Genomic DNA, 24638 nt, shown 5'->3' with positions numbered 1-24638 from the left:
AAAGCAAAAGAATGTAAGTTGCTATCTCATTGCCCTAACCTGCTGACCAGATTTGTCCGTCAGGTGCTCACCCCATGGTCTCCTTACGAGATTGTGGGCCTAGAAATTACCATGATGATTAGTTTGTTCAACATAAGCTCTTGCTTTAGTACCTCTTAAAAATACATATATTTTAGCGAAATGTACTAAAAGTAAAAACTTTTCCAACTGAAACAAATTTCTGTGTTAGATTTTTTTTCTTTAGTGGAAAGGAAGTCAGAGATATGGAAGATTAATGTGTAATGCTGATCTAGCCCCACTAAGTCACCAGCCATTACCAGAGGGTAGAGTCAGGCAGGTTAACAAATGCAAAGTTTTACTTTGATCCCTCATCACGCCTAAACTATTGTACTTTCTCATCTTCCCTGGATAAAGGGCAAGAGAAGGTAGAGTGGAACTAAAAACATCAACAGAGCTTTGCTGATGGGGAAAATTCTCAAAAGCAGAGAAGTAAAATGCCCCCCTTCTATTTCTCACATGGCTGTCTTGTCATCCCCCAAAAGAACATAAATTACAGTACTCGAAAACCTTTTGTTTCAAAATGCTATAGGAAATAAAGGATTGATAAGGTAGTGACAACAAGAAGAAATGCTACCAGATATTTAAGATGGTCAGGCGTTCTCTTTTCAAACCTCTGGCCTTCATAATCCTGTCCATTTCAACTTTCCCTCTTCTCTCTACACATCCCACTTATTTTGGCAAAATTTTTTTCTAACTTTCCTATGTTTCTCATACTCAAAATATAATCTGAATTTTCCTGATTTCTGCCCATGCTTGCTGCTTCCACTACATTAAAACTGCTCACTAAGGTCCCCAATTAACTTCACATTGCTAAATCAATTCAGTCCTCATCTCACCTAACCAGTCAGCCACAGTCCATACAAGGGATCCCTCCCTTTTCCACCTAGTTTCTAGGACACACCCTCCTCACCTCCTGACATCTAAACACAGGCCTTCTCCATCTACACTCACTCCTTTGCTGGTACACCCAGTCTCATATCTTTAAATACCTGTACAACAGTATATATCAACCGTTACCAAAGTCTCCTCACTTGAACTCCAGATTAGTTTTCTAAATATCTACTCAATATCCCCAACTTGCATGTCTAAAAGCACCTCAAATTTAACATTTCCAAGACTTCTAATCTTTTTCCCCAAACCAGCTCCTGCAATCTTCCCCATATCAGTAAATGTTAATGCTGTTCCTCCAGTTGTTCAGGACAAAAACTCTGAAGTATCCTTTAATCTCTTTATTTCACATCCTATATCCAACTCTACAGCAAATTCCTAGGCTTTATTTTACAAATATATCCAGAATCTGAAAACTTTTCTCCACCTCCACTGCTAATCTGGTCCAAGTCACACCATCTCTCACTAATTCAACAACATGGAATTACTCCCAACAGCCTAGATGGTCTCCCTGTTCCTGCTTTTGCACCCCCTCACGGGCTTTTCTCAAAGTAACAGAGCTGTCCTTTTAAAACGTGAATCAGGGACTTCCCTGGTGGCGCAGTGGTTAAGAATCCGCCTGCCAAAGCAGGGGACATGGGTTCGATTCCTGGTCTGGAAAGAACCCACATGCCACGGAGCAACTAAGCCCTTGTGCCACAACTACTAAGCCTGCGCTCTACAGCCCGAGTGCCACAACTACTGAGGCCACATGCCACAACTACTGAAGCCCGTGCGCCTAGAGCCTGTGCTCTGCAACAAGAGAAGCCACTGCAATGAGAAGCCCACGCACCGCAACAAAGAGTAGCACCCGCTCACCACAACTAGAGAAAAGCCCATGCGCAGCCACAAAGACCCAACGCAGCCATAAATAAATAAATTTATTAAATAAATAAATAAATCACGAGTCATTTCACATCACTCTGTGCCACAATCCGTCCAAGACTTTCCACTGCACTCAGAGTAAAAACCAAAGTTCTTACAATCACCTTCAAGATCCTACTACGGAGCCCCCATTACTTTTCTTACCCCGTCTCCTACTACTGTGTCCTTATTTACCCCATGGCCTTCTTGCTGTCCTTCAGGCAGGCCAAGTAACTCCCATCTCAGGCCACTGCCCCTTCTTTTCTCTGCCTGGAAAGCTCTTCTGCTACATACTGGCATGGCTCATACCCTCAGCTTCTTCGGGTCTTTGCACTATTACCACCTTCTCAATAAGAACTTCTCTGACCACCCTATATAAAGCAGCAGTACAACATTCCCTAGAGTACTGCCTATTCCCCTTTAACCTGCTTTATTTTTCTTGATAGCACTTATCACTATATAAAACATAAGCGTTGACAGCACAGACTGTTCTGTTATTTGCTTGTTGGATGTACAACACAGTGCTTAAGAACAGATTTTAGAAACAGAATGTCTGGGTTCAAAGTCTGAGTCCAGGGCTTCCCTGGTGGCACAGTGGTTGAGAGTCCGCCTGCCGATGCAGGGGACACGGGTTCATGCCCCGGTCCGGGAAGATCCCACATGCCGCGGAGTGGCTGCGCCCGTGAGCCATGGCCGCTGGGCCTGTGCGTCCGGAGCCTGTGCTCCGCAACGGGAGAGGCCACAACAGTGAGAGGCCCGCGTACCGCAAAAAATAAAAAAATAAAGTCTGAGTCCACCGCTCAGCAGCTTCGTGAGCTTTGGCAAGTTACTCAACCTTTCTGTGCCTGTTTCCTCATCTGTAAAATGGGAATAATAAAAGTTAAGACTCAAGAGTTATTGTGAGGATTAAATGAGTTAATACATGTAATGCGCCTACAACAGTGCCTAGCATATAATAACCACTAATGTTTGCTATAATGGTAATGACTTTGAGGATAATGATGGCTCTCCTCTCCAGAATCTAATGGCAAATTTTGTTTTTAAATTTTATTGAAGTATAACATATATGCAGAAAAGTAAATATAACAAATGTACAGCCAGACGAATTAGCACAAACCAAACACCAATGTACTCACCACCCAGATTAAGAAACATACTTAACTGCCAGCAACCATCCCACTGGAAATATACCTTGCAGGAGATTGCTGGGTCACAGAGTACACACTGCCGAACAGTTTTCCAGGGTGGCTGCACCAGTATATAATCCCATCAGCAGATTATGAGAGTTGCCATTGCTTCACATGTTCATCAGTACTTGGCATTTTCAATCTTTTAAAATTTATCTGTTCTGGTGGGTATGTAGTGGTCTCTCACTGTGCTTTAAATTTTATGTTCATAATTATTGATGAAGTGAGCACCTTTTCATATGTTTATTGGCCATTCTCTTTTGTGAAATGTCTATTCAAAACACTTACTCAGTTTCTTATAGGGTTGTCTCTTTTTCTTATTGATCTATAAGGCATTCTCTGTAGTATTCCCAGAACCTAGAACAGAGCCTGGAACATAATAAGCATCAATAATATTTTTAAAATGAATGAATGCCTGCTCTGTTTTTCTTCAGATCCTAATCATCTCTGTTTCTGCAACTATGCTACATAATTGGATAATTTATAGTGATTCTCAACCTCTAATCCAATCCAAGGAGGTTCTAACTTGTGAACTGCTTAATAATTTTTATAAAAGAGACCTTGTCTACAACACCATCCAGGATTAAATCTTTCAATGGCTTCCTACTACCTACAGAATAAGAACCCAACTCCTTAACCTGGTATTCCAAGTTAACTTCCCCAATTTACCTTTCCAACCTGCTTTCCCTACCACCTGCTAATCTTCCCAAACACAGACCTGGGGTTGGGGGAGACAAAAAAGCCAATTAGACTTTAAGTATGTAAATCAGGGAGCAGAGACTGTCTTTTAGAGGCAGAGCTAGCAGGATGTACAAAAGCCCACAGACAAGACAGAACAAAGTGGGATTTTGAAACCATAAGTAGTTTGGTGCTGAAGTACAATGTGCAAGAGTAATAAGGGGAAAGATGAGGCCAGAAGAGACAGCAACAGGGAACAGAGCCTATACTACAAGGATCTTCTTCTGCTTAATACAAATTGCTTTAGATGCATGGGTATTCATTTAATTTTTTTTGAAAGAATAAATCAGGGACTTCCCTGGTGGTCCAGTGGTAAGACTCTGTGCTCCCAATGCAGGGGGCCTGGGTTTGATCCCTGGTCAGGGAACTCGATCCTACATACCGCAACTAAAAAAGGCTGCACGTTGCAACTAAAGATCCCACATGCTGCAACTAAGCCCTGGCGCAGCCAAACAAATAAATAGTTAGAAAAAGAAAGAATAAATCACTGAATTGTAACTTGATTCTGACTTATTCTTTCCAACAACCTGCCTAACATTTGTTTCTCCCCAAAAGGCCAAGCACAGCAAGCATTCTAGAAATACTTGTAGGTTTTTCAACTATTTCCTTAACTTATCAATTCCATAAGTCAGATAAAAGTTTTTCAAATTTCCATCAGGCAGTCATATATCAGAACTGCCTATACTATATCAGAACCTGCTTTGTAACAGTATGTTTAGTAGAGCTGGAACAGATTTGAAATAATTTTTAAAATGCACCTGGCTCAATCATTAGCAAGTAACACTTCACATTGTACTCTATGTTAAGGTATTCTGTCTTAATAATATTTTACACTTTAACAGTGTTTTATGTCTCCAAAGTATTTTTTTATTATTTAATTTGACCCCATAATAATCCTAATATTACCAGGGGTGAAAAAAAGTAGGTATAACCTCTACATCTTTTATTTGAAGAACCTGACATCTGGGTGGGTGAAGTCATTTGCTCAAGGAGATGAAGCTAAAAGTAAGCACAACTGGGGAACTGGGTCTGAGTTCTAGGCTGCCCTCTTTCCACTACCCATACAGCCTCTGGGGAAGCTTGTATATAACATTTTCTGTTCTTTGATAAGTTACTGAACATCAGCCCTTTAGAAAATGTTACAAACATGATAATACTATTGGCAGTCAGCCTCACTGCTCTACCCACAACACAAATCTACTAACTCTGAAAACAGCATCCCGCCCCTCTCCACCATAACCATGTTGTTTTATTATTAGTAATAGTGATTAAAAATTCTCAGATGACTTAACACATTTTTGAACTCTTAAAAAATTTAAATGTACATTATTTCTATAAACTAACTCTAGCAAGTTAACCAACTGTATCCAGTAAGGGGGTAAAAAGCCCTAGTTTGACACAGTGCTCTATGGATCATAAACATAGTCAATGATTTTTTCTCTTACTTTCATTTTTAAATCCCTTCCCTTTAGCATAAAGCACAAAAGATAAGCAGGACCATGAAAGAATAGAAAACAGACGGAGAGGAGGAAACATCACACGACTAAAGGGCGTGCACTTTGTCTAGTAAAAGCAAACAAAGAACTTAATTTCCCAAGAGTCAAAGGAGAATAGAAAATGTGAGCAATGGAAAACTGAGCTTGCAGTCTCACTGACAGCAATTTTCTAACACCAATTTTTTCTTTTTTTGCACTTTAGATGTGCAAACAAGTGAACTTAAAGAAAAGGCCAACTCATTCTAAATTCTAGGTTGTTCCGCATGGTTTCTTTAATGAAGTCTGGCACAGGATCAGCCATAAGGACCTGATGTAAAGAACTGTAAAGAACACTTAAAATTTATTGTGTTAGGAAATATAGTAACAAATTGCAAATTAATGTAAAGCCCCAAGATATTTATTACTTGTAAGTATTTATAAGCATCATTCTCTCTACAAATTCAGTCAACTCTTGAAAAAATAAGCTGATTTTATACCTATCTTAAGATTTTTTTATCGTTCTTTGTCAAGATTTTTGACCTAGAAATTATAGTAAACAATTAGTTAATACTTTCAAGTCCTTATGGAAATTAAATGCTCCTCAGACACTGTATGGATTCTTCTTTAGTCGTAGTTTTAAGCCTTAAAAATATATCATTCAGGGCTTCCCTGGTGGTGCAGTGGTTGAGAGTCCGCCTGCCGATGCAGGGGACATGGGTTTGTGCCCCGGTCCGGGAAGATCCCACATGCCACGGAGTGGCTAGGCCCGTGAGCCATGGCCGCTGAGCCTGCGCGGCCGGAGCCTGTGCTCCGCAACGGTGAGAGGCCCGCTTACCGCAAAAAATATATATATATATCATTCAACTATTTCTATAATAATGTATATATCCCTCTGTTTATCTTTTTAAGACTAAAGAGAAGAAATTAGATACGCACACGACTTTAGAAACATCAGTTTATAAAACTGACCCAGAACTCTTTAGCTTTCTCCAAATTCCTGTAATATTTTTTTCCCACTATGCTTTTGCTGTAACAATATTTTGAGTTTCAATGCATGTTTTAGTCAATAGATTTAAAACTGAGACATCTATTTGGTAAATAAAATATACAACTGTAAACATGAAATTAATGCAGATCTGAGGAAAGGGAGCTTTAGCAACAGAAGCAACAGCAAGGAATAGTCAGATGTATTTCAAAAATCAAAATAAATCACATGATGAGGGGCACGGCTGGAGATGAGTTTAGGGAAGCAAGGCAAGAAGCGAATCAGTTTAATCTGTTACCACTCTCAGAGACCAGGAACCTTTCGGACCTTTGATACCATTTGGTGCAGGTCTTATATTCTGTAAAATCACTAGCCTTTTATCAGGAATAAGCAGAAACTGTATCCTCGCCTCTCGAACTCAGGCTAGTATTTCTACTAGTACGAAAGAAGTTTTTAAAAACACATTTTGGGGAGTTCCCTGGTGGCGCAGTGGTTTAGACGCTGCCTGCCAATGCACAGGACACAGGTTCAATCCCTGGTCCGGGAAGATCCCACATGCTGTGGGGGAACTAAGCCCACGTGCCTACAGCCCGTGCTTCGCGACAAGAGAAGCCACCGTGATGAGAAGCCCGCGCAACGCAACGAGTAGCCCCTGCCTGCCGCAACTAGAGAAAGCCCGCGCACTGCAACCAAGACCCAACGCAGCCAATCAATCAATAATACATTTTGATTGGTATCCAGGAATTTGATTGTAACTTGTGCATATTATATAGGTTTAAAACCATCATTTATTTAAAAACTATTGTGAAATAATTTTAGATGTACGGAAGAATTATAACCTTCTTTTTAAAACACTGGCCTTTTTAGCTTATTTTGCCAACTTCTCAAACAAGATGTTACATTACTACATGAAGTAAACAGTTTACTTTGGTTTTGTCAGAGGTTAATACAGTGTTTTAAAATGCTTGCTTCAAAATTTGAATTACCAAGTATGTTAAAAGATATTTTAATTTTTAACTTCCACGAAGAAAGTTCTGTCCTGTCAGCAATAATTTTTTTTTTTAACTGTGGTTTTGTCATACAATATGTACTCAAAAAATGTTTATTTTTCTCTTTCCTGGCATTGATTTTGAAGGAAATAAAAGCTAATATAATTCTCTGGATATCTAGTAGGTAAAAGGATACGTGGAGTACCAATTCTGCCTTTAAATAGGTTTTTTTTTCTTCTAAACATAAAAGTCTACAGAATAATGGTAATTACACAGTAGAATGGCAAAGACAATCAATGACTTTCTAGCGATTTGCTGGAAGAGACCGTGATTTTACTTTTTTAAAATTAATGGAAAAAGTCTTTCAGATCCTCTAAAATATCAAAATTCATTAGATACCTATAGGCACTGCCCTCCAGAAACATGAAGGGTGAAGATGAAAGACTAGTTCTCATTTTGTCAACATATCCACTCTCTGCAGGAGGCTTTGTTAGCTGGGACAGCTATCTTCCAAGAACTCAAATTCATCACGTCTGAAATAGAATCTGCCATCTTTCCCACCAAAATCCACTCTTCCTTCTCTGTCACCCAGATGTCAGTGAATGGTGAGTACACTGTTCCAGTCCACCCCGCTGCCTCAGTCAGAAACCTGAGAGTCATTCTTAACTCATACTCCTCCCACGCTCCCACACATCCAGTCAGTCAACAGGAACTGACAATACTACCCTGTAATCTCCAACATTCTTCCACTTTTCCCTCAACTAATTACTACTTCCCTCAGTACTAACCATTTACTGTCTGGATTACTGCAAAAGCTTCCTTCGCTGACCTTCACTGTCTCTAGTGTTTAAGAATTTCTCCAGTCTTTTCTGGGTGTAGTGTGAAGGATGTTTGTGTTTTCTAAAGAGAAAATCTGATTAGGAGCCTTCAATGGCCCTGTCCATATACTGCTCCCAATATAAGGTCTAAATTCCTTAATATGAAATAGGAGTCCCTGCATGATTTGCTTTATTTACCTCTCCTGGCTCACCTCTTTCCATCCATCTCCTTGCTCCCCGCATATGAATTTTTTTTAGATCCTCAAATGCACCATTTTCTTTTCATAAATGCTCACCACAACCTACCTCTTTCCTTATGCTTGGCTTATGACTACTCAACCTTCAGCTCTTAGCTTAAATGTTCAAGGCATCTTCCCTGACCTCTCACGTGCTCTTATAGCCCATTTTATTCCTTCCCCACAGCATTTACTAAATTGTCACTGCCTGTTGGTCTCTGTTGTACCTTGGCCCGGTGCTAGCCCACAGAAGATGGTCAATAAATGTCTTTAGAGTGAATGAATAAGAACTGACTTGGAATTAGACCACATTTCAATTCTGGTTTTGTTTCTTAATAGCTACTGGGATTCTTGATCAAATTAGTTAATCTCTCCTAAACCCAGGTTCCCTCATTTTTCTGGAGGAATGATATCTATCATGAAAGGTTGTGAGAATTAACTAATATTGTATGTAGAGCAGCTAGCAGTACCGTAACAAAAACAAGTGTTTGCTTTAGTTAAGACTATTCTGGCTACAAGGACAGAACTAACTAGAGGTAGATTAAGCAAAAAGAGCATTTTAAATAAAGGTTACAGCAGTGTCTCATGGAATCCAATCCAAGGTCATAAGAAAAAACCAGAATCAGGAGCCCAAGTCATAAAAAGTTAGTTTGTTCATTTTACTCTCTTCCTCCTGAGTCCTCTCTCTGCTCACTCCCTCCCCAACCCCCTCTTCTTTCCTCCTCTTCTCCCTGCCTATTTAATCCCCCTCTCTTCTCCATTCCCTTCCTATATTTGTCTCAGTCCCTCTCCATCTTTCACCTCTGCTACTCTGTTCATCTGTCTTATTCTTTTCTCCTGTGGGAGAATGGCTTTTTGGCTCTTGCCTTCACATGGTAGAACAGTTCCAGAGTTATGGCTATCAACAGTTCCAGAGTTATGATCTTCATTTTAGAGCCAGACAGAGGATTCTAAGTATCAATTCCAAATTCCTAAAGGACTCTGGCCCATATTGGGTCAGCTACCTGCTTCTGGGTCTGTCTCTCTAAGTCAAGAGGTGGGATCACCACCGGAAATGGCAGATCCCACTTTAACCATGAGATGGTGGAGAAAGTCCTAGAAAATAAGGGAGTCTGAGCAATGAAAACACTTGGCGTTTACTGTTCCACCAAGTGAAAGCTATTAACATTTGGAGAGAATTATTTTACTCGAGTGAATTAGCTACAATAAGAATATATTAGTAATCAGTCATGTTTTAAGTTATACTTCTTTGATTTTAAATTTTATATGAATGGAAAACTTGATAACAGCATATATAAAAAGGATTATAGGGCTTCCCTGGTGGCGCAGTGGTTGAGAGTCCACCTGCTGATGCAGGGGACACGGGTTCGTGACCCGGTCCGGGAAGATCCCACATGCCGCGGAGTGGCTGGGCCCTTGAGCCATGGCAGCTGAGCCTGTGCGTCCAGAGCCTGTGCTCCGCAGTGGGAGAGGCCACAACAGTGAGAGGCCCACGTACCGCAAAAAAAAAAAAAAGGATTATATTCTCTTTATTTCTAACTTCCTGAACTTCTGATCTCAATAGCTAATGATGCAAAACAGACTACTAAGGTAAATTTACTTACTTAATTTTATTTTTTTATTGCCTCACTGCATGGCTTGTGGGATCTTAGTTCCCGGACCAGGGATTGAACCCAGGCCCTTGGCAGTGAAACTGCTGAGTCCTAACCACTGGAGGGCTAGGGAATTCCCAAACATTTGTTTTTTATAAAGGAAGAGGATTCAAGGATATTCTAAGAAAGTTTTAAAATTATACAGTATACTTAATCTAGAGACCCAAAGACAAAGTTGAGAAAAGACGTCAAAAACACTTCTAAAAATTTTAACTAGCACACTCTAAATGCCTTCCACATACCTTGTTCCAAATTGAACAGAAAAAAAAAAACAAAAAACCTTAACTGGAAAAACCATGTGGGAAAAACCATCACATAACCTTTTACAGCTCTCTAGCAATAAATAGGGATACAATGTTATAACAAAATTAAATCTGAAAGCTCAATTTAGTTGATTGGAAACAGTAGGAAAAAACAGTAAGAAGCGAGTTAATTTCTGCTTCCCCGCCCAACACACAGATTTTCCTGAGCTTGTATCTCATGCTGGTCAATTTTTCACCTGATAATGATATTTGTAATATACTTAGTTTTTTAGCTTTTTCCTTTAAGGATAATAAAACTGGCATAATAAATTACTAACACTTCCAGTCAAATTTCACATTGGCAAAAAAAAAAAAAAGCCCATTTTTGAGATATATTTTGTCATACATAGAGCCAAAACTTTTCTTGTAATTCTATATATATATATATATATATATATATTTTTTTTTTTTTTTTTTTTTTTTTTGCGGTAAGTGGGCCTCTCACTGTTGTGGCCTCTCCCGTTGCGGAGCACAGGCTCCGGACGCGCAGGCTCAGTGGCCATGGCTCACGGGCCCAACCGCTCCGTGGCATGTGGGATCTTCCCAGACCGGGGCACGAACCCGTGTCCCCTGCATCAGCAGGCGGACTCTCAACCACTGCGCCACCAGGGAAGCCCCTAATTCTATATATATTGTCATACATATAGCCGAAACTTTTCTTGTAATTCTAAATGTTCATAAGACACTTACTAAATATAACTTCTAATTTCTTCTTGTAATAAAATAAAGTTTTTACTTTTTTCTCTTTTTAATTGCAAATTTCCTACATGCTCACCATATTAAAATTTAAATAATAGATGTATACAAAGTTAAAAGGTGTTGGATGCACTAACTTATTTAATCCAGACAATATCCATTGAAGATATGTCCTATTACCCCTGTTTTACAAATGAGGAAACTAAGGCCTGAGAGGTTAAGTAACTTGGCTCTATATCACAAAAGGGCCAGAAGTTGAGCGTGAACTCAGAAGATCTTGTCTCAGCGTTTTCTATTTCTATTTCTACCAAAACAAATTATCCATTGATAACTTCTATTCAAATTACCTATTTCTATAACTGCCTTAACAAATTATCATAAACGTAGTGGCTTTAATCGATACAAATTTATTATCTTACAGTCCAGAAGTCTAGCTGGGCTGCTTTCCCTTCCACAAAATCTAAGAATTGGTTTTCTCGTTCCTTCCAGCTTCTAAGGGCTGCTGTAGTCCTTGGCTCAATGACTACCTTCTTCATCTTCAAAGCCAGCAACATTGCCTCTCTCTGGCCTTGCTTCTGCCATTTACACTTCTTTTGACTCTTCTGGCTTCCTCTTCCACTCTTAAATCCCCCTGTTCTTACATTGGGCCCACGGCCCCCCTGAATAATCCAGGCCCCTCTGAATAATCTAGGCTAACCTCCGTAATTTTTTTTTTTTTTTTTTTTGCGGTACACGGGCCTCTCACTGTTATGGCTTCTCCCGTTGCGGAGCAGAGGCTCCGGACGCACAGGCCCAGCGGCCACGGCTCACGGGCCCAGCCGCTCTGCGGCATGTGGGATCTTCCCAGACCAGGGCACGAACCCGTGTCCCCTGCATCGGCAGGCGGACTCTCAACCACTGCACCATCAGGGAAGCCCTAACCTCCATATTTTAAAACCAGTTTATTAGCAACCTTAATTCTGCCTGCAACTGTACAGTAATTCCCCTTAGCCATGTTAACCTTATGCATTCACAGGTTCTGGGAATTAGGACATGGATCTCTCCGTGGAGCCATAATTCTGCCTGCCACTGTGCGCATACTTGTAATCAATATACTCTCAAAATCACACTGATCTGGGGGCTTCCCTGGTGGTGCAGTGGTTAAGAATCCACCTGACGGGCTTCCCTGGTGGCGCAGTTGGTGAGAGTCCGCCTGCCGATGCAGGGGACACGGGTTCGTGCTCCGGTCCGGGAAGATCCCACATGCCACGGAGCGGCTAGGCCCGTGAGCCATGGCCACTGATCCTGCGCGTCCAGAGCCTGTGCTCCACAACGGGAAAGGCCACAACAGTGAGAGGCCCGCGTACAAAGAAGAGTAAAAACTGTATAATCACTATTAGTACTTGACTAATAAATACTTCAATATTATAAAAAAAAAAAAAAAGAATCCACCTGACAATGGAGGGGACAAGGGTTCGAGCCCTGGTCTGGGAAGATCTCATGTGCCGCGGAGCAACTAAGTCCGTGCGCTACAACTACTGAGCCTGCGCTCTAGAGACCGCGTGCCACAACTACTGAGCCCGTGTGCCACAACTACTGAAGCCTGCACAGCTAGAGCCCGTGCTCGGCAACAAGAGAAGCCACTGCAATGAGAAGCCTGCGCACTGCAACGAAGAGTAGCCCCCACTCGCCATAACCAGAGAAAGCCCACGCACAGCAACGAAGACCCAACACAGCCAAAAAAAAATCACACTGGTCTGTTAGGGTTCAGAGTTTATTATGATTTAAAGCTAATTCTGTACTAAGCAACATAACTTTGCTAAATTAGGAGAATGGTTTAATTTAACCAAGTAGAACAAAGTAGTTGAATCAATCAAATGAACAACTCATTCATTTAACTAGGTTTTAAAGGGAAATAAGCCAGTAAGAGTACCACCTTCCTCTTCCCTTACAAAGGGAAGTAAGTACTAGCCTTGGAGGAAGAAATAAGAACGGGCAGAGCTGGCCTGACTCTAAGTGGCTGGAGGAGAGAGAAGCACTGTAAAAGGTCCGAGTCCTGGTAACAGGGCTGTGGTTGGCATTACGAGCAGCCTGTCTGGATGACACTCTGGACCCAACTGTTCTTTCAGTGTCCCCTGAATGGGAATTCGTTAGGAAGCTGGTCTCAGCATAGCAATTACCAAAATCACAAGGACTCAAAGATGGGAGACCAAGTGGGTGGGTGACTTCCTTGACAGCACAACACCAACAGCATAACACCAAACACGGAGGCGTTTTCCTTTTTTCCCCTCTATGGAGTGAGAGGAAGGGGTGCTTAATATAGGAGTACTGAATTTGGGTGACACATGCAGGAGAGCTAAGGAAATCTGAAATAGGACCTTTGTCTCTTGTGGTTAGCCCAGAAGATATTCTGCAACATACACTACTATAAAAATGTCATCATTAATAAATCCTCATTATCATGGATTCCATATTTGCAAAATAGCCTGCTTGTTAAGATTTATTTGTAACTCCCAAACCAATGATAATTTATGGTGTTTTAGCAGACACTTGCAGACACGAGCAGAGCTATGAAAAATGAGCTGCGAGATCCACATGTACCCAGCTCAGGGCAAGCAAGGCTCTCATACTGTAAACTAGTGTCCTTTCCACGGTCTATCTAGTGCCACTCTCTTTTCTTTTTTCTTTTTGTGTTTTTGTTGGTGATGTTACTGTTTAAAATAGTATCCCAGGTGTTGCTGCTGAAGCGCTGTCCTCTCTCTAAACACAAGAAGGCTGTGGTGCACCTTATAGAGAAAATGTGTGCTGGATAAGCTTCATTCAGACACGAGTTATAGTGCTATTTGTTAGTTCAGTGTTATTGAATCAACAATACACATTAAATAAGGTGTGTTTTTAGTAGTTTTCTCCCTACTTGTTGAGCCTTCTAGGGCAGACTTAAGATGTATTACTGGAAGGAATCTTAGTTCTTTCAGGAGAGCTCAAAGAGAAGGCTAGATAACTGTAAACTTGGTGAAATCTAATTGTATTTCTCTGTTTTGCTAGATAAACTATTTGCCTCCTCCAAAAGAAAATATAAATAAGGTGTGTTTTTAAATAGAAGCACACATAAAACAGATTATACATTTATCAGCTGACACAACGTTGTAATCAGAGGCTCACAGGGGCCTCACCTTGTATTTCCTCTAGAAGCAATGGTTCAGTATTCACTAAATCAGTGTTCAAGGTGACTTTCTAGAACATAACTACTGCAAATAATATAAACTGACTGTATATAAATACTTTGATAGAAAAGACTTCCATAAGCGAGTCAAAAGTTGTGCTTTTTGAAAACTGATTACATACTGCTAAATTTCCCTCTAATAAATTTTTTAAAGGAAAAATCTAAAATGCTGTACTTTTAAAATGTATAGCTTTTTGTTCTGCTTTAAAATTATATCTTTAAATGTACTAAAGCCCTCCAACAATTTCTTTGCCACTTTTGCATTTTTAAGTGAATTAAAATTCATTCAAATGAATTGTTACATTATATTGTTTTGCTCCAAATAGAAAAGTATTGAATTTGCTAGGCATGTATTTAGTCATCAATTACTAAAACAAAAATCAATAATTTAGCAAATCAAGAACAAGTAGTTAAGACATTCTTTTTTTTGTATATCTAATATTGTGCACACCCACTACATTTCAAAATGTTTTTCTGAATAAATGAATGAGCAAAAGTAACATACACAAGGTAATATACCAAAAAGTAGTCTGATTAAGCATGTAGGGTAAAATAACTAATGAATTTAATCATAACCTAGTAATAAATATATTTCTCTTAATTAGATGACAATGATTTCAAAAGGAGCTAACACTTACTGAACAGTTAGTGTGTTATAGCCACTGTGCTTACCACTTAAAATGAATTATCTCATTTAATTCTCAAAACACTCTGAAAAACAATTACTGTTACTTTCCTCATTTACAGATGCAGAACCTGATACACAGAGGATTAAGTAACTTGTCCAAGGTCACACGGCAAGTGAGACAGTAAGACTCCAGACCTCCAGTGGTCTACCACTGTCAAACTGAACATCTTTAAAGCTTCAAGTTGTATAAATGGGTCTCTATTTTCAATTTTTCCATACCACCTGCGTGATAAGGGTCTGAGGTACTTATTACAAATGAAGATTCCTGGCTCTCAGTCCAGGTTTACTGAATTCGAATTTCTGGAAGTAGAACTCAGGAGGCTACACATTAACAGACATCCCAGGTGATGAGCAGGCACTCATTTTTAAGTAATGATGAGAGCCACCATTTTTAAGTATATGATTGACCCCTTATTCCTATGCTCCAAGCATACCTATTTACTATAACCAGAAAGCACCTTGCTTTGTCCATCTTCTCTGTGTCTTTGTTCCTATTACCAGCTTCCTATGGAATGTCCATTTTATTTATCCTTCAAAACCTTCTCAAATCTTACCTTCACCTGGCGTCTCCTGAATGGGCCTTTCTCTTGATCTGCCATTGAACTTTAAGACTCCAATACAATATTTCTCTCAGGTTATCTAAAGAAGTGGAATACTTAATTGATAAACAGAAAGGAGAGTTTCCTTTTTACCTCCTAAAAAGCCTTATTAATATGGTGCCTTGCCTGGAGTAGATGTAAATTTTTTTTAAGTTTGTTGAATTGAATTACAGATTCTTTTCCCCATCAATGTTTAGGACTTGACCCAAAAGATAAATATTAGTCAACAAATTAATGTTTGAATCTGGCTTCTTTAACCAAAGGGAATGGAGATAAAAAGACTGTAGTACAAAAATAAAAATCACCCTAAGTAAAAATAAATTTAGGGCTTCCCTGGTGGCGCAGTGGTTAAGAATCCACCTGCCAATGCAGGGGACACGGGTTCGAGCCCTGGTCTGGGAAGATCCCACATGTCGTGAAGCAACTAAGTCCATGCACTACAACTACTAAGCCTGCACTCTAGAGCCCACAAGCCACAACTACTGAAGCCCGCACGCCTAGAGCCTGTGCTCCGCAACAAGAGAAGCCACCGCAATGAGAAGCCCAGGCACTACAACGAGGAGTAGCCCCCGCTCACCACAACTACTAAGTTCACCGCTCACCACAACTACTAAGCCTGCACTCTAGAGCCCACGAGCCACAACTACTGAAGCCTGCACGCCTAGAGCCTGTGCTCAGCAACAAAGACCCACCGCAGCCAAGAATAAATAAAAATAAACTTAATCCATAATAATTAACAAGATTAATTTACTAGTTATCTACATCTCCTTTAATCTGTGAAGACTGATAATGCTTATGACCTCAACAACTGCTCTAGCCTCAAAATGTCAGTATAAGGTAGGTGACAATAAAACAGCAGCTATATGAGAAAGGTAAAATGCATGTTGACCATTTCCAGACATTTCTGACATCATCTTATCAATTCAAGGTGGCAACAACAATTGATAATATCGGTTTTCTGCATTATTATTTAGCAACTGCTATTACTCCACTTAGAAATAGGTAGGAATGTTATAGACACGAGTAAATGAAAACTTATAGGAAAATAAGATTTGGTACTTATCAAATTTTTATATAGTCAAGCTCCAAGGACCATATCTATATCATAAAATCAAACAGATCTACATAACATATTTTCTGAAGGACTTCATTCCATTTACATTTGAATTTCCAAAGAATATCAATTTGCCTGTTTTGGCCCTTGGGAGTAAAAAATTAATGTGGAAGTAGTGTGAATGGTTTTATCATAGTCCAATGGAGCTGTCACATTAAAAGGAGACATGAAGTTTTTGGCCTCTCACCTTCCGAGATGGCCCACACATTGTCTATGGAGCGTGTATCTCCCTGATTAAACCTTCTTTCATTTAAAAAAAAAAAAAGGGAGACATGAAATTTTTAATCAAAGAAGAGTTGATGTTTTCTTTCTTTCTACTTTCATATTACATGAGAAGCCTTTTACCCTAGGCTATAAACGATCACAGTCTTTAGTTCCTTAGCATGACCTAAGAATCAAAGCCAGAACCTTGGTACAATATTTCTGAACTGTTCCTTACTTCTGTGCTATACTATTTCAATCCTGAAGTCATTTTAAAAAACATGTATGTAATAACTATGTGAATATATGTCAACATTTAAAACATCTTATTAAAAAGTTAAAAGACTGCATTTGATTTTTACGGTTTATCATATAAAGGAGTACAAGTTTCCAACAAGAGCCACAAAAACTGTATTAGAATTGGTTAAGATTTTTTGCAATACTGATACTATTTTGTGCTCTTACCAGAATATTACAGTAGTATTAGCAGTATTTGCTTGCTTAGAGCAAGTATATTAAAAAGGTGGGTTGTGTTATTATGGCCCACATTTTATAGTATTATTTATTTGAGGAATGGGTATTTAAAATTCCATGAGACAAGTTACCTATACATGCATAAACTATTTCTGACTGGAAACAATTTTCTCCTATTTATCATTTTTGAGTATTGACAACAGAATACTATATGCTATAAAACCTAAAGAAATGGCACACGAGTGTTTTTTCAAGTTTTCCTAAATAACATGAATACATAAGATTTTTCATGATCCAATACTCTTGTGTCAAGGAGGAAATGCAAACTGAAATTGTAAAATAAAAAGAATAACAACTTCCTACCACATCAATGAGCTATAGCAAAGGTTGTATTCAGAGCAAAATTCATAGTCTTACACACCTATTACTAAAAAGAAATTAATACAAATAAAATTTAGGGAAAAAAAACAAAGAAACTCAAAAAAGAGGATTTTAACTTGTAAATCATACTGAGATTTCTTTTCCTGTTGTTTCTAATTAATTTTTCTTTTAATTTTCTTTTATTTCATTATTATAATGGAAAAACTTCCAATGTGATTTACAAATAAAAATCAATGAAATAGATAAATCACTAGATTTAATCTTAATCAAGAAATGAAAAGGGCGAGTACACAGTTTTAGGTGTGAAAAGAATGCTAGAGCAACAGAAGATTTGCAAAAACTATAAACGGGAACTTTAAAAAAGTTTTAACAATCAGATGAAAAGGATGACTATATAAGCAAATGGAAGTTAATAAAATTAACTCAGTTAAAAGATAGGAGACCTAAATAAATCAATAAGCATGAAAAGGGTTTAAACCTTGTCAAAAATTCCATCAAAAATTGTTAAATATTTTATGGGTAAATTATCTGACACCTGTCAAGAATAAACTAGTTCTATGCTCTTTAATCTCTTCCAAAACATACAGAAAAAAGTTTCCTTATTTTTTTACTGACAGCCGAATCCTGACAGTTGGTTTGGGGTCTCTACAGAGCCGAGAAGTGGGGAAACAAGGGAAAGATCTAGTGAAGAGTTCCTAAGTCAGGGGAATCTTCACACTCTCTTGGACTGCTAGCAAATATCAGTCCCTAGCAAATTAAGAGTTTTTCTGAGGAAACAACAGCACTGAAAAGCCCTTAAAATACCACAGACACCAAGGACCAGCAGCAGCATGCTCTTCTAGCCCACCACCAGATATCTGATCACTGACTTAGTATTGTTTTTTAGTTTTTTAGGGTTTTTTTTTGCAGGCTTAGAGAATTTTTATTGAGAGTCTCAGACAGCCTGGAAAATGCAGTGCAAATAATATATATTTTCTACTTTTTAATCTCAAAATATATCTAATTTGTCTTTTGATTTTTCTAACCTTTTGATATAGATTTTTCCTAAGAGAGAAGTCCACGCCACCTGTCTTTTAGGGATGCAATTTTCTTGGTTGTAATATTTTTTCAACAGACATTCTGGATAATCAAGAAACCTCCTTCCCAATCACTACCTACGTTACTCAAAAACTCTCCATATTCATTTATTCATTCAAAAATTACTTACTGAGAACCTAAGAAGTGGAGATATAGTAGTGAACAAAACAAAGTCCCAGCCCTCATGCAGTTTGCACTCATACTGGGAATAGTTAACAGACATTAGGCACTTACTATGTGCCAAGCACTGTTCTAAGTACTCTTGCACACATTAACCTACTCAATCTTTAAAACAACCCTGTGAGTTAAAGGCTTTTTCTTTTTACTTTTCCTTTAAAGGTGAGAAAACTGAGGCATAGAGATTATGTAACTTGATCCAAATCAAAGATAACTCCCAGGCAGCCTGGATCTAGAGCAATGCTATCCAACAAAAATATGATGTGAGTCACATATATAACTTTAAATATTCTAGTAGCCGCATTAAAAAAGGTGAAAAATAGGGGAATTCCCTGGAGGTCCAGCGGTTGGGACTCTGCGCTTTCACTGCAGAGGACTGGGGTTCGATCCCTGGTGGGGGAACAAGGATCCCACAAGCTGCATAGCAGGAAAAAAAAAAAAAAGGCGAAAAATAAACAGGTGAGATTAACTTTAATAATATCTTACTTAACCTAATATATCCAAAAGATTATAATTTCAACATGTATCAACCAAAAAAGTTGAATTATTTTACATTCTTTTTATCATATTAAGTCTTCAAAATCTGGATGTATTTCACACTTGCAGCACATTTCAACTGCTCAACTGTCCCATGTGGCCAGGAGCTACTTGACACACTGTGATTAACAATAAGGAATATGTATTTGGTTTTCCTCCCTATCCCTAGCCCAGCGCTCCTAAAACCCTTGGAATTTCCTGACGGATAAGAGCAATAAAGGTGAAGGAACACCTTTTGTTATTCACAAGTCCCTGAGTTTGTGTTAGTGGTAACTAGTAGAAAGCCCCTAGGGTGAACCCACCGGTGGATTGAGTGGCTGGAACTTTCAGCCCCACCACACACTCCCACCTCAGGGGAGGGAAGAGGAGCTGGAGCTTGAACTAAACACCAACAGTCAATGGTTTAATCAGTGAAGCCTCTGTAAAGAGGCCTCCATAAAAATCCTAACTGAAGGGGTTCAGAGACCTTCCAGGTGCTGAAGAGACCTGGAGGTTCTGGGAGGGTGGCTTACCTGGAAGCCCCACACCCCTTCCCACATACGTTACCCTGTGCATCTCTTCCATCGCCTGTTTCCGAGTTGTATCCTTTTATAATAAACCAGTAACCAAGTAAATAAACTTTTCCTGAGTTGTTAGCCATTACAGCAAATTATCAAACCCAAGGAGGTGTCATGGGAAATCCCAATTTACAGCAGTTGGACAGAAGTTGTGCGTAATGTGTAGACTCACTATTTGCAACCTTGGTATTTTCATAAGTAATGAAATAGAGATAAATGAGATAGGAAGTTTTAGGTGAAATCCTAAGGCATAATTATGTTTTAGGTATGTCTATTTAAAACTAGATTCTCCAAGGACTTCCCTGGTGGCCCCGTGGTTAAGACTCCACGCTTCCAACGCAGGGGGCCCGGGTTCCATCCCTGGTCAGGGAACTAAGATCCCACATGCCACGTGGCGTGGCCAAAAATGAAAAAAATTGCAAGTAAAAATAGTTTCTCCAGACTTTTGGTAACTTGAAACTTTAAAGTTTTGCTAAATTAAGTTAAATGATGGGAATTCATTGAATATCCAGGTCATTTCAAATAAGATAAAATATTGAAACATTAACTGCTAAACAAGTCTATCTACTTTTGTCTTCTTACAAGAGAAAAACTAAAGACGTCTGGGTTTATTAGACACATCCTGTACCACGTTGAGGAAAGAAACTATGTTATGAGAAACTAACATAATATTGTAAATCAACTATACTTCAATTAAAAAAATTATGCTCGGAGGAAATGTATGTTTCTAGAGGTTATAGAATATGTTCATAAAATTTGCCAATGGGGAAATGGTGGTATGACAAACAATCCACAATTACTTACTTCTTAGTTTTCATCAGAAATTAAGGTTTTTAAGAGTTGAGAATTTTAATTAATGTAATTAAAACTAAAAATTAATATGGAAAACATCTTTGTATGCAAGGAAAAAGAAGGTATAAGGAATGGAAATGCGTTTTGTTAAGGGAAAGAAAGTAGGGGACAAATTAATATGGATACAGAAGGTTGCAGAAGATTTGCAAGAGAAAATAAAGAATCCATAGAAAGGAATTCTATGGGACTTCCCTGGTGGCAAAGTGGTTAGAACCCACCTGCCAATGCAGGGGACATGGGTTTGATCCCTGGTCCGGGAAGATCCCACATGCCGTGGAGCAACTAAGCCGTGTGCCACAACTACTGAAGCCCACATGCTCTAGGGTCCATGTGCTGCAACTACTGAGCCTGTGTGCTGCAACTACTGAAGCCCACGCGCCACAAGAGAAGCCACCACAATGAGAAGCCCGCACACCACAACGAAGAGTAGCTCCCACTCGCCGCAACAAGAGAAAGCCTGCATGCAGCAACGAAGACCCAACGCAGACAAAAATTAAAATCAAAAAAAAAAAAAGGAATTCTATGTGTGGTCAGGATTAAGATCAGGATGAATTTAATTGAGTCAATGAATTTTAAGATTAAAGGTAATATGGTACAAAACTTGAATATGTTTTCTTTGTTAAGAAAACAAATTTTTTTGTGGGGAATACTGAGCTAACTTTCTTTACCTTTTAAGTAATTTGTTCTAACTCTATATATTTGCTTTTGAAATCTTTTATTGTCACTTTGCTAAGTGAATAAGTATTGTTTCATGGTGACCTATGATCCATTTGACCAAGTGTTTTGAAAGTTGGTAATTCAACATTTCCATTCCCTAAATTGAGGCAAGAATACACCCTGTTTCAACAAGAAATAGCCAGAGCAGCTGTCGCCCCATTCCCTGAAAGATTTGGGGAAAGTTAAAACAGGAGTGGGGACTGAAACCAAATCCCTGTAAAACCAAGTTCCATTACAAAGTTTATGGTTAATATGTCTGTCCAAAACTTTATCCCCTTTCTTGTCCCCTCTGACCTCAATGCCGTGCTAACTGAACACTAACCAACCAGAGTCAGATGCCTAAAGCTGCTGATGCAGATATCATCAGTAATATACAAACTCAGGTCATTTCTCCAGGGCAAGATGAGCTAACAGACCCACGAGCCATGGACCACCTGGCTGGGAGAATCATAAACCAGAAACATCCTGACTCCCAAAGCTATGACTGAAAAATGTCACAAGACCATGCCTCTTTGTGACACATGGTCACAACACCATGCCTCTTTGTTCTTCCCCTTTAAGAATACCCCTAACTCAAAGACCAAGTTGGAGTGGGCCTGAGGCTTGTCTCCCACTCCCCTGCATGGCACCCTGTAACAAATCCTTACTTTGCTACAAACTCCTGCTGTCAGAGTTTGGCTTTCTGCACTGCAGACACACAAGCCCTCTGCTCAGTTTCAGAGCCTGGGACATCTTACACCAAGAAAATTAAGTACTACTCAAAACATGATGTGGATATATCAAAAGTGTACAGGAACCATCTTGAAGAGGCTCTTGCTGGCTAAATACAGGATGAATTTGAGCATCAAAATGAATGACACTAATAGATTATAACCTGTTGACTAAAAAGAAAATCCAAAAATCACTCTGATATAAATGAGTGAGAAGGGAAGATTTTCTTTCAGAATCCCAACTAATAAACATAGAAGGAATTACACAGAAAAGTATTACTTTGCAGCCATCATTTCAATAATCAATTCAGGCAAGACTCATTCATGGAGTCTAAAACTATTTTCCTACATGTCACTTATTAATGAAAAAGAGAAAAATGCTAACTTTACAGTGGAGAAACCTGACAGATATCACCTTACCTAAGCAGAATTAATACTGCTAATAATGGGACTAACAAGGTGTGCCTCCTGATGGGCTATACCAGGAACGACACAATACCCCTGATATATCAGTAGTATTCCTGCCCTAATTCATAATCTAAATCTAATCACAAGAAAGCACAGACAAATCCTCAATAAGGTACCCTGTACAAAACAAGCATGCTGACTTTTCAAAAATATCAACATCATGAAAGATAAAGGCTAAAGAACTATTCAGATTAAAGGAGACTAAAGAGCCATAACTAGATGCAGTGGGTTACATTCTGGATTTTTGTTATAAAGAACACTATTAGGACAACTAGAAAAATTTTGATTATGGACTGCGACATTAACTCCTTAGGGCTGCTGTTTAAAAATAAGTAAATATGGGCTTCCCTGGTGGCACAGTGGTTAAGAATCCGCCTGCCAATGCAGGGGACACGGGTTCGAGCCCTGGTCTGGGAAGATCCCACATGCCGCAGAGCAACTAAGCCCGTGCGCCACAACTACTGAGCCTGCGCTCTAGAGCTCGCGAGCCACAACTACTAAGCCCACGTGCCACAACTACTGAAGCCCGCACGCCTAGAGCCCGTGCTCTGCAACAAGAGAAACCACTGCAACGAGAAGCCAGCACACGGCAACGAAGAGTAGCCCCCGCTCGCCGCAACTAGAGAAAGCCCGTACGCAGCAACGAAGACCCAACACAGCCAAAATAAATAAATAAATAAATAAATTTATTAAAAATAAATAAATAAAATTTTAAAAAAAGGCTTAAAACAACAGAAATGTATTCTCTCACAGTAATGGAGGCCAGAAGTCCAAAATCAAGGTGCCAGCGGGACCACGCTCCCCCTGAAACTCTGGATAGAATCTTTCTTGCCTCCTGCTAACTTCTGGTTGTGGCTGGCAATCCTTGGGACTCCTTGGCTTGCAGCTGTGTCGCTCCCATCTCTGCCTCTATCGTCACATGGCATTTTCCTCTTCTTATCAGTACACCAGTCATACTGGATTAGGGCCCACCCTAATCCAGTATGACTTCATTTTAACTTGATTACATCTGCAAAGACCCTATTTCCAAATAAGGTCACATTCACAGATACTGGGGATTAGAACTTTTGGGGGAAACACAATTCAACCTACAACAATTGTCTATTAGATAACTGTGTCATAGTGATGTTAAAATTCCTGAATTCGATTGACTGTACTGTCGGTGTATAAGAAAATGTCCCTGATTTAGAAAATGTACACCGAAGTAATTAAGGGTGATGAGAATGATGTCTGCAACTAACTTTCAAGGTGGGGATGTGGGGAGGATACCCACACACATATACAAGAAAGGAATGACAAAATCAAATGTGGCAAAATGTTAGCAACTCTTCTGTAACTTTGAAATTATTTCCAAATAACAAGTTTTTCTAAAACCACACATGAAATAATACCTATGAATAAGCTTAACAACAAATGTTCAGAGTCTATATTAAAAAAATAAAACTGGGATATAAAGAACCTTAATAAATGAAACAAACCATTTATTTTTAGATAATAAGATCCATTATTATAAAGGTGTCCATTCTTCCCTAAATAAATCTAAATAATTAACATTATCTAGATCAAAAGCACAATGTTCATATGGAAAAGTAAATGCATAAGAATAGCTGAGATTTTTTTTTTTTTTTTTGGTGTTACGCGGGCCTCTCACTGTTGTGGCCTCTCCCGTTGCGGAGCACAGGCTCCAGACGCGCAGGCTCAGTGGCCATGGCTCACGGGCCTAGCCGCTCCGCGGCATCTCGGATCTTCCCGGACCAGGACACGAACCTGGGTCCCCTCATCGGCAGGCGGACTCTCAACCACTGCACCACCAGGGAAGCCCGAGAAATTTTTAAAAAAAGAAAAATGAGGAAATTTGTCCCACTAGTAATCACAACCTCATGGTTAAGAGTATAGGCTCTGGAGTCAGAGTTGGTGACAGTCCTAGCTTGTAACCTGAATAAATATAACTTCTC

At 39.3% G+C, this 24638-nt stretch overlaps 1 protein-coding gene across 4 annotated transcripts in view; it reads right to left on the bottom strand.

Annotated features, from left to right (window-relative positions):
* YES1 (YES proto-oncogene 1, Src family tyrosine kinase) overlaps nt 1–24638 on the bottom strand; it is a 79189-nt gene that overhangs the window by 41021 nt on the left and 13530 nt on the right. The window contains exon 1 of one of the 4 annotated variants that reach the window (XM_089894961.1): nt 23495–24542. The exons of the other annotated variants lie outside the window; for them this stretch is intronic. Within the exon in view, the coding sequence (XP_089751087.1) occupies nt 23495–23609 (115 nt within the window). The 5' untranslated portion in view covers nt 23610–24542. Of the gene's footprint in view, nt 1–23494; nt 24543–24638 lie in introns of those variants that run through there. 4 annotated transcript variants of the gene reach the window in all.

This window comes from Delphinapterus leucas, chromosome 14, assembly GCF_059928025.1.
Source record: "Delphinapterus leucas isolate spDelLeu-1000000601 "Yukka" chromosome 14, BTC_Dleu_Yukka2, whole genome shotgun sequence".
Classification (NCBI taxonomy): domain Eukaryota; kingdom Metazoa; phylum Chordata; class Mammalia; order Artiodactyla; family Monodontidae; genus Delphinapterus; species Delphinapterus leucas.
The sequence above is the reverse complement of the archived record's forward strand: the minus strand, read 5'-3'. Positions and strand labels throughout refer to the sequence as shown.